The 14,097-nt window shown below is 37.5% G+C and overlaps 1 protein-coding gene across 2 annotated transcripts in view; it reads left to right on the forward strand.

Moving 5' to 3' along the window:
• The window catches only part of STK3 (serine/threonine kinase 3), a 308,668-nt gene that overhangs the window by 169,310 nt on the left and 125,261 nt on the right, over window positions 1-14,097 (forward strand). For both annotated transcript variants that reach the window (XM_019973823.2, XM_019973824.2), the window contains exon 8: window positions 8,831-8,956. In XM_019973823.2, the coding sequence (XP_019829382.2) occupies window positions 8,831-8,956 (126 nt within the window). The remainder of the gene's footprint in view (window positions 1-8,830; window positions 8,957-14,097) is intronic.

The raw sequence follows: 14,097 nt of genomic DNA on the forward strand, positions 1-14,097 counted from the left end.
TATTGGCAAAATACACACACCCACATATACATATATGTATGTATACATATGTCAGTGCTTACAGTGGAGTAGCTGTAGAAAAATAAGCAAGAAAATGGCCTCCAGAGAAGGTAACTACATGGCTGAGAAGCAGTAGTGGGATGGAAACTTTGTTTTTGCCGAAGACTCTTTTTTTAAGACTTTTGAGTTTGGTTTTATGTGCCCATATTACCTTTCAAAAGTTAATTAATTGAAACATTATTTTTGAAATATTGTCAGCACTTCAAAGGAATTTTAAGCACATAAATCAAAGATCTATTGCTGTTGTTATTGTGTTGAATCTCTAAATTATTTAACTTATGGTTAAATAAGAAGATAAGAAAGAAGGGGGAGGGGAAATAACAAAAAAAATGGGACAAATAGTATAAAATCTGATGAGGAAAGTAAATCCAAATACATCCAATGACTGGTTTTTGGGTAATTTAACCAATATTTTTTTCTGGTCTTTCTTCCATAATCGTTTCTAATCTCTTTAAAGAAATTCTGTTTTTAACCTAGAGTTCTTAGGGTGGAAAAGCATTTAAGAAATATTCCAGTAAAATTCCCTAATTTTGTATACAAGAGTACTGAATCCCAGAAAAGTTCAGTGACTCACGAAAGATCACACAGTGATCAAGGGATTCTTCTAGGGTTATTCCACTTGTCCCCTAGCCTCACTTGTCACCCTTTCTCCATTCTGCTTTCTGCCCAGAAATTGACCTGTATGTGTGAAAGTTGCTCAGTTGTGTCCAACTCTTTGCAACCCCGTGGACTATACAGTCCATGGAATTCTCCAGGCCAGAATACTAGAGTGGGTAGCCTTTCCCTTCTCCAGGGGATCTTCCCAACCCAGGGATCGGACCCAGGTCTCCTGCATTGCAGGCAGAGTCTTTATCAGCTGAGCCACATGGGAAGCCCAGTTGACCTGTATGGATTATATTAATAAGCTCGTTACTCTCTGGCTTCTAGCTGGGTTTGGCTCAAGCATTTTTCTTTATATTGAGGGCAAACAGTGCAGCTGGTTTTGAATAGTGCTTGCTGCTGCTGCTAAGTCACCTCAGTCGTGTCCGACTCGGTGTGACCCCATAGACGGCGGCCCAGCAGGCTGCCCCTTATGAGCCAGTATTTGTTTTTTTGATTTTTAAAAAACGTTTCCTGTTGTGCTGTTGTTGGGCATGGAGGCCCTCTGTTATAATGTTGGTGTGTCCACCTCTGGCCTCTTAACACCTTGCTTGACTTCCCTTTTTTTCCCCTTTATAAATGCTGAAATAGTCGACTTGCAGTTTCATGTTTCATACAGATCATGTCTTTTCAATCCTCTATACCTTTTCTCACCCCTCACTTGCTAGTTTAAAGACTGGCAGGCTCCTTTTTACTCATTGTTTCATTGTTTCTAAATTCAAATTAGGTACTCCTCCAGAAAGCCTTCCTTTCATCTTTGTTCAGGCTAATTGTTTCTCAGGGTTTCCATAAGCACCCTGGCCATGCCTTTTGCCATGTTAGGATGAAATAACTTGTTTCTGTGTCTTTGTCCTGGATTGTAACTAGTTCAAGGTCAAGTGGTACTCATTTGGGGAGGGGCGTTGTTTTTCGCACCTCTGGTATCTTAGTACAGGTATCTGTATCCTGGTATCTTTAATATACATGTAGTGCTTAATGCATGTGTATTAAATTCAATATATGTTTATTTAAGATAGCAAACTTCTGATTTGAAAAGCTTTTAGACAGAAGTACTATCTGTTGTATCATTTGAGTCTCATTAGACTCCGAGTTTTATTTTACTGAATGTCTGAAAGCCATCCTGTTCTGTCTCTTAAGGGAGTTTTGCATATGTTTTATATGTTATAAGTTAAATTATGTTTTAACTTTAAGAATATAGTCTTATTACCAAGTTTAAGTGGACATTTGCCTATAACCTACATGTGTAGATTTTACCATATTGATTTGTAGACTTTGATAAACAGGTTTTGAAGAGGAATTTGTGCTGAATTTTTTATAGTGGTTTATCTTCCAACATTAGATAATTGTATAAGTTTAAACGAGCAGACTAAGACTGAAAGGATCCTTTGAGATTAAGTTGAACTCTTGGTAGTTTTTAAAAGATGAGGATATTGAATCCCCAGGGACAGTTTAAGTTCAGCCTGGTGGCCCTAGAATTCCTAATCTGGAGATGTTCCCTGTACTTCTGGTGGGTAGCCTAGAACCTGAAAGTCAATTCTTGCCCTAGTCTGGCCTTCTAGAAGAGTGAGATCTGTCATTATTCAAATTAGCCCATGGGCTTGGCTGAAATAGGTGGTGTCGTGGGTCACTTTGTGAACTCTCATGGCATATGACTTAGTTTTCATTTTACCAGTTGAAGTGAGGAGTAGAAACTTTATCTACCTTGCTGTCCCTCCCATTTATAATATAATTATCTTTAATACTTCCTCTTTATTACATTGAGGTCCATATCAGAGTGTTATATTTATTTTAACCTTTAAACAATCGAGAAAACCAGGATAAGGGATGACTGTTTAACCTGTTTTTGTTTTCTTCAGTGTTCTTCCTCCTAATGTTCCAGAAGTTCCTTCTTTTGTTCCTTTCTATCTGTTTAGAAGATTTCCTTTAGCCATTCGTTTAGAGTAGGCCTTTGTTAACAAATTGTCTTGATTTTCCTTCACCTGAGAACATCTTGTTTCTTCTTCATTCCTGATGGATAGAATCCTTTCTTGGTTGCCAGTTCTTTGAATACTTGGAAAATGTTGTGCCACGCTTTCTTGTAAGAAATCTACAGTCATCTGAATTGTTTTACCCCTTGGTCTTTTCAAGACTTTTTTCTTTGTCTTTATTTTCAGAAGTTTAATTAAGATGTGTGTTGGTATGAATTTCTTTGGGTCTGTACTGTTCAGCTTCTTGACTCTGTGGGTTTATATCTCTTGCCAATTTGGGGAAGTTTCCAACTATTATTTTATCGGACATTTTTCAGCCCTACCCTCTACTCTCTTTCTAGGACTCCATTAACACAAGTGTTAGATTTTTTTTGTTTCACTCCCACAGATTCCTGAGATTCTGTTCATTTTTATGCCAGTTTAGTTTCTCTCATTCATATTGTGTAATTTCTACTGTTTCATATTCTGATTCACCGAGTCCTCTCTGTCCTCATTCTGCTATAGAGCCAGCCCATCCATCAGGTTTTATTTTTGTTATATATTTTAGTTTTAATTTTTTCATTTGTTTCTTTTTTGTGTCTTCTAATTCTTTGCTGAGGCTTTCTAATGTGTCATGTGTTTACAGGCATGTTTATTGAAGGATTTTTATGACTGCTCTAAAATCCCTGCTAGATAATTTTGTTATCCATGTCATCTCGATATTGGTATCTGTTGAACCAGTTAAGTTGAGTTAATTGCTTCTTATTGTGATGAGTGATTTTCATTTGAAACCTGGGCATTTTGAGTATTATGTTTTGAGACGCTGGATCTTACTTAAATTCTCTGTAATGAGTGGTGTCCTCTGATAGTGCTTCAGTGGGGTAGAGGGGCACCATCATTTCTCTCAGGTAGCATTAGAAGTCCAGGCCCCCCTACGTGGTCTCTTTTGACATGTAGGGTTGGGGAGGGGCTCCTTATTACCACCAGCCAGGGTTGAGGACTCAGGTTCCTTCAGTGGCCTCTGCAGGCACTGTAGGGCCTCAGTATAGCTGGGCAGCGACAGAAGTTCTGATTCTCCCCTCGGCCGCCTCCAGTCCCCTCTAGCAGAGAGGGAGGTGGGGTTTCCTTATTACGGCCTGATAGTGCTGGAAGTCCAGGTTGTCACGAGATCTCCACCAACACTCCCCACTGGGGGAGGGAAGCACCTTTTATACTGCTGGGTGTGGATGAACGCCCCAGCTTAACATTTGCTCTTCTCGGATACTACTGCAGTGAAAGGATTGGACAGCCTCCAGAGGGTAGAAGTCTAGGTTCCCCACCCAGCCTTTGCTGCATGGGGTGGGGTCAGTGTTTTCTCTGCAGTGTTTGGTGGAGCAGAATGGTTATTGTTTAAAAGAGAGGGTTGCGTGCTGGCTAACTGTCCTTTCCTGATCCTTTCACTCAAGAGAGAGCAGGCTTTTGTAGGGGCTGTTTTAGTCTGTGCCGTGGGTGTTTCTGGGTTCCTGACTTCTTCAATAACCAGGCTGGGATAAATGAAGTAAAAGGAAAGCCCATGAAACTCACAGCTGTGTCATTGCTTTAGTGCCACAGTCCCAAGCTGGTTTGCCACCTTCTCTCCACCTTCCAGTGTCTTCCTGTGCTTGTTTATGTATAATGCCCAGGGTTTTCACTATGCTTTGATGGAACGGTATAGAGGAAAGGATGACTGCCCAGTCGGTCCAGAAGCAGAAGTCTCTTCTGCAGTTCACTCCTTGGAAGAAATGATTAATTTAAATTCTTTCAGTTAAGAAATTGATAACTCAGAACATGAACAAAGTTTAACAGTTCAGATTTTAGAAGAGTAAATCTTTAAGCAGCTTTATTTCTTAAAATACACGACCAAGAATGTGATAGGCTGGTTTTGGGTAGTCTCTGTCTTCCGTTCAAGTGGTGTAAGGATTCCTGTCCTCTTACTTTGTGTTTAACTTGAGATACTTGATTTTTTTGCCACGCCACACAGTTCGCAGGATCCTAGTTCCCAGACCAGGGATTGAGCCTGGGCCCTGCCGTGAAAGCACCAAGTCCTAACCACTGGGCTGTGGCAGAAACAGAGAAACTGTTGCCTTTTAGAGTTTGGTCTGTTTATCTTTTTCTTATTGATACTCTTCTTAAAACTCTTAAAGTAACTACCCTCTTGTCTGACATAAATGTTAAAGTTTTAGTTCATTTATGGTTTTTTCCCTGTGTTTCATGGCACGGGGTTGAACATATAAATATTCTCCTGTATTACCAGTTCTTTTATATTTCCATTTTTTGACTTTTAACTTCTTAATCCATCTGTAATTTATTTTGATATTTCTGTGGTGAAGATCTAACTTAATTCAAAACCTTCCTCTCAACCCCCAAAATAACAAAGCAGTAAGTATTTTTTCCTCACTGGTTGGTTTTCATAATATGCCAGCTTATTTTGTACATTATATTCTATTTCCAGGCATTATATTCTGTTTTGTTGTTCTTTCCATTCTTATGCTGGTACCACATGCTTTTCTAGGCATTTAACAAAAAGATATTACTTCTGTTTATTGATTTTTCTGTTAACCTGATTATATTATTCAGATTGCTTTAATCTTTTTTAGTGTTCTATTTCTCAGTGACTAAAAAGAAATACTAATGTCTCCTCTTCTTATTTATTTAGATCTTCTTAGGTCTCTGTTTTCGTTATATATCATAATGCTATACTAATATATCAAATTTATAACTATATTTCTTTGTATTATGTCCCTTATTAATATTATATGACTCTTCCTTCACTTACCATTTTTTGTCTTCATTTCTGCTTTTTTTGATCATGTTCTTCTTGACATTGTTTTATGTTTGATATTTCGTTGCCTGTCCTTGACTTTTAACCCAAGTTCTTTTTAGTATCCCCTGCTAGAAACATAATTTGGATTTATTTTGTTAAATATATCTCATATAGAAAGCATGTAGTTGAAGTTATCTTATGAACTCAGTGTGTTTTAGTACTTAACTAAGATACTGCTATAATGGAAACTCAGCACATTTATTTGCATTGGTTTGTACAGCAACGTTTCAGTCACGTGTCATGTTTCAGTTTTGCCACCTTGTCTTCTCTGGTTTTTGTTGTTGTTCTGTTCTTTTTTATGTTGCTTTGAATTTTAAAATTTTACTACCAGCTACTTGTAAAAAGCTTTCAAGTATTCTTAAAAAATTTGCCAATGTGTCTGATAAAACTTTTCTTGTGATGATCAGTTCAGTTCAGTTGCTCAGTCGTGTCTGACTCTCTGCGACCCCATGAACTGCAGCACGCCGGGCCTCCCTGTCCATCACCAACTCCCGGAGTTTACCCAGACTCATGTCCATTGAGTCAGTGATGCCTTCCATCACGAATGCTCAAATATTATGGCCTTGTTCTTAAAGTACCCTTTTAACTTTATTAGCCAGTTCCTCTTTGTTGGTCAGAATCATGCCTGTAGTGATTATGTAGGGAAAAAATGAGTACAAATGAAGTAAGACATACTGAGATTTTGAGATTAGGAATGTTAAGCTCTGTAGACTAATGTTAGTGTAACACTGTGTGGTCAGTTCACAATGAACTGCATGAAAGTAAGTTTGCAATAGACTGGATGTGTACTTTGGCATTTCTTAAAGATAAAACTGTGTCTTGGAATTTGGCTCATAATTTTTCCTGAAAAGATAAAGCATAAATACAATTTGATATTTTTTTGCCTTTGTAAAGAGGTACACTTCTACTGGTTCTCAGTTTTTGCCGTGTTGGTCTTCCTTCACTTCTGTTAATACATAGTCTCTCAATCCTTCTTAAGAGTTTTTCCACCAGATTCAGTACTTCCTCTTGATTGTGGCAGCTATTTTTTTTTAACTCTTAATAATTTACACCTGTTTTACAGTTTCTCCCCATCTTACTTCATTCCTAAACTCTACTGCAAGATTGTGGTATCACATTCTTTTCCTTACACTATTCTCTCATCTGTGTAATTAAAGGGGCTGTCAGGCAAAATTCCGGTATCTCATTCTGAGTATTTATCCCTCTTGCCCCACTGTTACCTGTATCTAAACTCTTGGGACACCATTTTTGTAAGCCGTGTTTCTGTTTTGGCTCAACAGCTCTTCCTACAGTGTTTCACATCCATCTCCTATCTTTCTTTGTGTGTTTGTTCGTATCATTCATACTTTTCCTTCTCCCTGAAACAGTCTGTTTCTTCTCTGTGAGACACCTGATATTACTTCACCTACTCATTTACTTTTATATCACTTAATCATATAGACTGTGCTAGATCATCATGAATGTAACTTGTATGTCACACTGTAATTTTTTTTATGCGTTTCTCTTTTATTCCTTATTCTGGATAAGAAGTTCTTTAAGGGTACAGAGCATATATTCAGTTATTACTAATTTTTGCAGCCTCTTTACCAGTGTTACTCAGAAATTCTGATAGCAGGACTGGGATTTCTTCCTTCTTGCTCTCCATCATCCTTTAGGACAGTCTTTGTCTGTTTCCCAACATGGCAGAAAGAGAAGAAATCACAGAAGAGTGCCCTCTCTCAGTGTTCTGAGGTCCAGATCAGAGGGCTGGAACACAACACAGACGCTGGTCTTTAATTCAGTACCAGTGAAATATCGGTATTGCATTGGTGAGAACTTAGTCCATAATCACAACCAACTGAAAGGGAGTCTGAGAGAGGCAGATGTAGCTGGGCAGCCATAGGTCCAGTCCCAACTCTGTTTTGGTGAGTGACTAGGAGTCTCCACCATAGGTATGTTGATAGAACTTAATTATCTGGTGATCAGTCTATAACTGCTATAAAAGAATTTATTGGTTCTGTCTCATCTATCCTAGAACTTCTGTATTCAGGTAAAATTCTTACTCTTAGTTTTCCCAAATGATACCTTCACCATTTTAAAGCCTCCTACAAATGTCAGTAAATTTCTTCTTTAGCACTAAAAATTGTTTTACCTTTAAAAATATTTTTGTGTTGTATTAATCTTTATTAAAATAACTCAGATGACTTTGATCTGACTCTTATCTACTGACGTTAATTAAGAAAATTACATTTTGAAGCTGTATTGCTGATTCAAAATACTAATTCAGTGAAATCCTTACGGTTTGTCTGACATCGCTCACCAATTAATTATAAATACGTTTTTTTTTAAATCCTCAAAAAAAATAGTTATCTATCTATTCCAAATTAAACTTTTAACCTTTCCCTCTACATTCTCTCATGTTCCCCCTTTTGAATTACAAAGTCCTCCAACACCCAGGTATTTCCTGATTGTTCTATTTCCTCTTATCAGGATTATTGCAAACTCAGATGTTTTAGCTACATCAGGATGATACAAAAAAAAAAGAAGTGAAAAGTTACTTTATATATAGTATAGAAATTAAGTAGTACTTATTTTTTGAAAAATATTTTTCTTTTATTACTGTTTTTTACTTTTCCCTTGGAAATGATTACATTATTAAATATATAATAAATAGAAAATATGTAAAAGAAGTAAAAAAAAATAGTTGTCTTCCTTTTGACTACTGACTTTAGCTGTTGGCTTGTTAAGATTAATTAAAATTTGTAACAATATCAAAATCATTTTACTTTTATATATAATATAATCACTGATCTTTGGGCTTCCCTGGTGGCTCACACAGTAAAGAATCTGCCTGCAATGCAGGAGACCTGGGTTCAATCGCTGGGTTGGAATGATCCCCTGGAGAAGGGAATGGCAACCCACTCCAGTATTCTTGCCTGGAGAATCCCATGAACAGAGGAGCCTGGCAAGCTGCAGTCCATGGGGTTGCAGAGTCGGACGCGACTGAGTGACTAAGCACACACATACACCAATCTTTAAAAAAAAAATTTGGCTTTTGACTACATAATCTATACTTCCTTTGGAAAATTATATCTCTAACAGTGATGTATTTTCATCAACAGGATTACATTTGTTTTTGTGTTCTGCAGTGGTTTTTTAAAAACAAGTAAACCTAAAAAGTAAAATCTTTATTTCTAAAGCAGCTGAAATATCCTCTGTTCTTAACCTATCTATTTAATTCTGGATAAAGAACCAATCATTGAAGCCTGTTATCCTGGTTCACATTTATATATTGTTTTAATGTTTTTAAGACATAATTCAGAGAAGCCATTTGAATTTATACCATTGAATTTTACTTTTCTAGCACCCTTTTATTAAGAATGCAAAACCTGTATCGATTTTAAGAGACCTGATCACAGAAGCAATGGAGATCAAAGCTAAAAGACATGAAGAACAGCAGCGAGAACTGGAAGAGGAGGAAGAAAATTCGGTTAGTAATTACTCTAAAAAAATTAGTCTTTTTCTTCTGAGGATTTTTTCTATAATTTCGTTTTTTTCTTTTCTTTAAATATATCAATAGCACTTTCTGTCTTATTATACAAGTGAAGTATATTTGTTCATTAAATCTCAAAATATATTTTGTTTTTGTTAAACGTTCACTACTCTTTTCTGGTAGCTAAGCATTAGTGACTAATGGGGAATGTAAGGTTAATATAGTAAGCTTATACAGTATCTGTTGTCTAGTTGATATTAGCTCTCTTGTTTGTTGAATAAATGTTTTCTTGAATTTGGTCAATTTGGTTGGATGGCATCACCGACTCAATGGAGATGAGTTTGAGTAGACTCCGGGAATTGGTGACGGACAGGGAGGCCTGGCGTGGTCCATGGGGTCACAAAGAGTCGGACATAACTGAGCGACTGAACTGAACTGATGTCATATTTTCTGGAACTTGCTTTTAACTGATCATCAATGGGTTGATGCCACAGCAGAAGATGGGTTATTAGAGAAAGCAGGAGGGACATAAAAGGACCAGCTTATTCCATTTACTTTAAATTAGTGCATCAGTGCATTTTAATAAAGTAAAAGGTTATATCTTTATATCACGTTTAATAGTGTCTACTGTTTCTGTGATTCACTAATGATTTGTTTCCTTGTTTCAAATTATGTAGTTTTTTTTTCTGGTTAGGATATAGAGATGAATACTTCTTGGGTATTCAGTTAGTCATTAAATCTGAAAACACAGATATTTTATGTTTATGATGATTGAAGTCTTTGATAACATCATCTGTATTTTCCCAAAGGTTTTTTAATTAATCTTAGGGTTTTTGTACACAAATTTTGCTGATTCAAATTTACCCTAAAAATTATTTATTTGTTTTTTGGCTGCTCTGGTTCTTCGTTTCTGCCTGTTGGCCTTCTCCAGTTGTGGCGAGAGGGGGTACTCTAGTCGTGGTGCCTGGGCTTCTCACTGTGGTGGCTTTTCTTGCAGAGCACAGGCTCTAGGGTGCAGGCTTCAGTAGTTGTGGTGCGTGGGCTTAGCTGCCCTGCGGCATGTGGGGTCCTCCCTGACCCCAGATTGAACCTGTGTCCCCTGCATTGGCAGGCAGATTCTTAACCGCTGGACCACCAGGAAGCCCTCAAATTTATTTTTAATTTCCGAGACTGGTTATCTGATTGGCATTTCTTTTGAAATTCTTTCACCCTTTTCACCTGTTGTTAAACGTTGTGCCATATGGTGTGCCAAAACAAGGGCAAGTGTGCATCTTTTCAGAGCTGATTTGTTTTTTTTTTTAATTGGCTGTACTGGGTCTTCGTTGCTATGTGGGCTCTAGCTTCAGTGACCGGACTTCTCATTGAATTGGCTTCTCTTTTTGCAGAGCATGGGCTCTAGGGTGCGCAAGCTTCGGTAGTTACGGCGAGAGGGCTCAGTAGTTGTGATTCCTGGACTCGGGAGCACAGGCTCAGTAGTTGTGGCACACTGGCTTGGTTGCTCCATGGAATGTGGGATCTTCTCGGATCAGGGATTGAACCCGGGTCTCCTGCGTGGGCAGGTAGATTCTTTACCACTGAGCCACCAGGGAAGCCTCAGAACTCATTTGGAATCATTTTCTTTAGATATTCAGCTGCATCAGTTATTCCTTTGGCAGTAGCTATGGACTGCCTGGTGAGACAGATGCTTTAAGCTTGCATTCTAGATGTAAATTTTTGCCAATGATTTCAGCATTCAGAATTTAGAAATAGCATTCTTATAAAAGTGTTGTTTCTGTAAGTAATATGGGATGATGTAAAGATCTTGGTTCATGCTCTCAAAGGGTTACAGTTTCCACCCTGGGTTCCCATGTGATAATAGATACAGTTAGTTTTTTTGGTTTCTCTCTGCAAACGATCAGATTTGTATATATATATATAGTTTTTTGTAGTTTCAAAACATTTTTCTCATTTTATTTGATCTTAAAAAAGGTAAGACTGGACATGTATATATTATTTATTTTATTTTGTAGTTAAGTGAAATTAAATTAGGAGTGAAGTTATTTACCAAAGTTGACATAACTAGTGAGAAACCCAAGAATAAAACTAGGGTTTGTTTTTTTTTTTCTTTTAGGCCTCTTCATTAAGACTTTATGCTCAGTTTTCAATCCAATATTTATTAGTACTTCTAAAAATAAACACCACTGGCTTATCAGAGTTATATACTTTTCAATAAGATTATGTTCTCTAAAAAGTCTAGTTTTTGCCCCTCTGGGGTGGTACCAGTGGCTTTCCTTCACTTTATTTAAGCCTGTCGTGAGTTTTGGACTAAAACTGCCTAGCCGTCATTGGACTAGTGACTATTATTGCTTGGCTCTTATCTGCCGGTACTTAATTATAGATTGATTTCCATTTTTTTATGAATAAGGTACCTTTGATTACCCTAGAACTTAGCGGTTTTCACTGTTTTAAAGACTTCGTTACAGTCACTTCAGTTACTTTCTGCCATTTTGGTGATCTCTTTTCTTCCTATTTTTCTCTTCTTCACTGAGCTCCTGTGACATTGATCTTCTTTCAAGTTTTTGTTTTTTTTTTTTAACATGTCAGTGACCTTTCCTTATGCAGGGTCTTTGCATTTGCCATTCCCTCTGCTTGAAACACTCTTCTTCCTTAGAACTCATTGGATGACTAGCTTCTCATCTTTCAGGCCTCAGCTTTAAATATCATATACTGCCCAAACCTAGAGGCAGTATAAATATCATATACTGCCCAAACCTAGCGGCAATAATAAATACACATTTATTATTTTTTGATATCTATAGATCATTTTTTCAGGAGTGACTTAATTGGATGACTTTACTCAGAGTCTCTTCTGAGGTTGCGGTTAAATGTTGATCAGAGCTATAGTCATCTGAAGGCTTGACAAGGACTTCAGTTCCAAGGTAGCTCACTCGTATGACTGTTGGCAGACTGATTCAGCAACTTGCCGTGTGGGACTCTCCATAGGTCTATTTGAGAGTCTTCACAGTCTGGCAACTGAGAGAGAGAACAAAGGGGACATCTCAATGCCTTTTATGACATAGTCTCAAGAGTTATACTCTGTCAATTCCACCACATTATATTTGTTAAAAGAAGCTTCTGATCATGGAGAATGGTGGAGTTTTCCCAGTAGTTTCTTTTAACAAATAAAATGAAGAAACCATTATGTTAGCAGAAACTGACAGATCAGTCTTTTAGATCTGCAATCTAATAAAAAACTTAAAACAACCAGGGGAGTGCTTAATGAAGAAGTTTAAGAATGTTAAGTTTTCGTAAGAAAGTGATATGGCATTTTTGCGTTTTTGGATGCCTGCCATCCCTGACTTTTTAGCTCAGTGGCAGCTGTTGGGACAATGGAGGTTGGGGGCAGGGAAGAGGAGTAATAACCTTATTCTCAGAAATGTGTGCTTCTCCATTTTGAACTATCCAGCAATTCCCTATGGGACTGACACAGAGGCTTGCCTTTGTTTTGGTCTCCTCAAGGTAGAGCACCTTCTTAAATGTTATCTGTTCAAAATATCTAAATCTTCTAGAGTTAATAAGCAAGTTTAGTACAAGATCAGCATATAAAAATCAGTTATATTTTTATCCACTAGCAATGAACAATGCAAAAGGGTACTTAAGAAAACGGTTGCATTTACAATAGCATCCAAGAGAATGGATAAAAAAGTTGTTATTATTATTATTATTTATAATGGATATAAAAAGTTATTATACAGTGAAAAATACCACACATTGCTGAAAAAAATTAAAGAATACCTAAATCACTGAAGAGATATCCCATGTTCATGAATTGGAAGACTTAATATTGTATAAATGGCAGTACTTCTCAAAGTGACTCACATATTCATCCAATCTTTATGATCTTTTTTTTGCAAAAAGGAAAAGCCTATCTTCAAACTCATATGGAAAAGGGGGCCCCAAGTAGCTAAAATAATACTGAAAAGGAAGAACAAAGTTGGAGGATTCACTTTCCAATTTCAGAATATAATACAAACCTACAGTAATTAAATCAGTGTGGTACTGGCATAAGGATTGATATAAAAATCAATGGAATAGAAAGTCCAGAACAATTGAGAGTCCAGAAATAAATCATGTTATCTATGGCCAATTAATTTTCAACTAAGGTATGGAGACCATTCAATGGAAAAAGAACAGTTTTTTAAATGGATGGTGCTGGGACAGCTGAATCAGTCAGTCAGTCAGTTCAGTTCAGTTGCTCAGTCGTGTCTGACTCTTTGTGACCCCTTGGACTGCAACATGCCAGGCCTCCCTGTCCATCACCAGCTCCCGGAGTTTACTCAAACTTAGGTTCATTGAGTCAATGATGCCATCCAACCATCTCATCCTCTGTCGTCCCCTTCTCCTCCTGCCTTCAGTCTGTCCCAGCATCAGGGTCTTTTCAAATGAGTCAGTTCTTCGCATCAGGTGGCCCAAAATATTGAAGTTTTAGCTTCGGCATCAGTCCTTCCAATGAATATTCAGGACTGATTTCCTTTAGGATGAACTGGTTGGTTCTCCTTGCAGTCCAGGGGACTCTCAAGAGTCTTCTCCAACACCACAGTTCAAAAGCATCAGTTCTTCAGTGTTCAGCTTTCTTATGGTCCAACTCTCACATCCATACGTGACTACTGGAAAAACCATAGCCTTGACTAGACAGACCTTTGTTGACAAAGTAATGTCTCTCTGCTTTTTAATATGCTGTCTAGGTTGGTCATAACTTTCCTTCCAAGGAGTAAGTGTCTTTTAATTTCATGGCTGCAGTCAGCATGTGCAGTGATTTTGGAGCCCCCCAAAATAAAGTCTGACACTGTTTCCCCATCTATTTGCCATGAAGTGATGGGACCAGATGCCATGATCTTAGTTTTCTGAATGTTGAGCTTTAAGCCAACTTTTTCACCCTCCTCTTTCACTTTCATCTTTAGTTCTTCTTTGCTTTCTGCGGTAAGGGTGGTGTCATCTGCATATCTGAGGTTATTGATATTTCTCCCAGCAATCTTGATTCCAGCTTATGCTTCATCTGGCCCAGCATTTCTCATGATATACTCTGCATATAAGTTAAATATATGTCTGAGGGACAGCTGAATAGCCATATGTAAAAGTGTGAAGTTGGACTCTTATCT

This window comes from Bos indicus, chromosome 14 (genome assembly GCF_029378745.1).
Source record: "Bos indicus isolate NIAB-ARS_2022 breed Sahiwal x Tharparkar chromosome 14, NIAB-ARS_B.indTharparkar_mat_pri_1.0, whole genome shotgun sequence".
In the NCBI taxonomy this organism is placed as follows: domain Eukaryota; kingdom Metazoa; phylum Chordata; class Mammalia; order Artiodactyla; family Bovidae; genus Bos; species Bos indicus.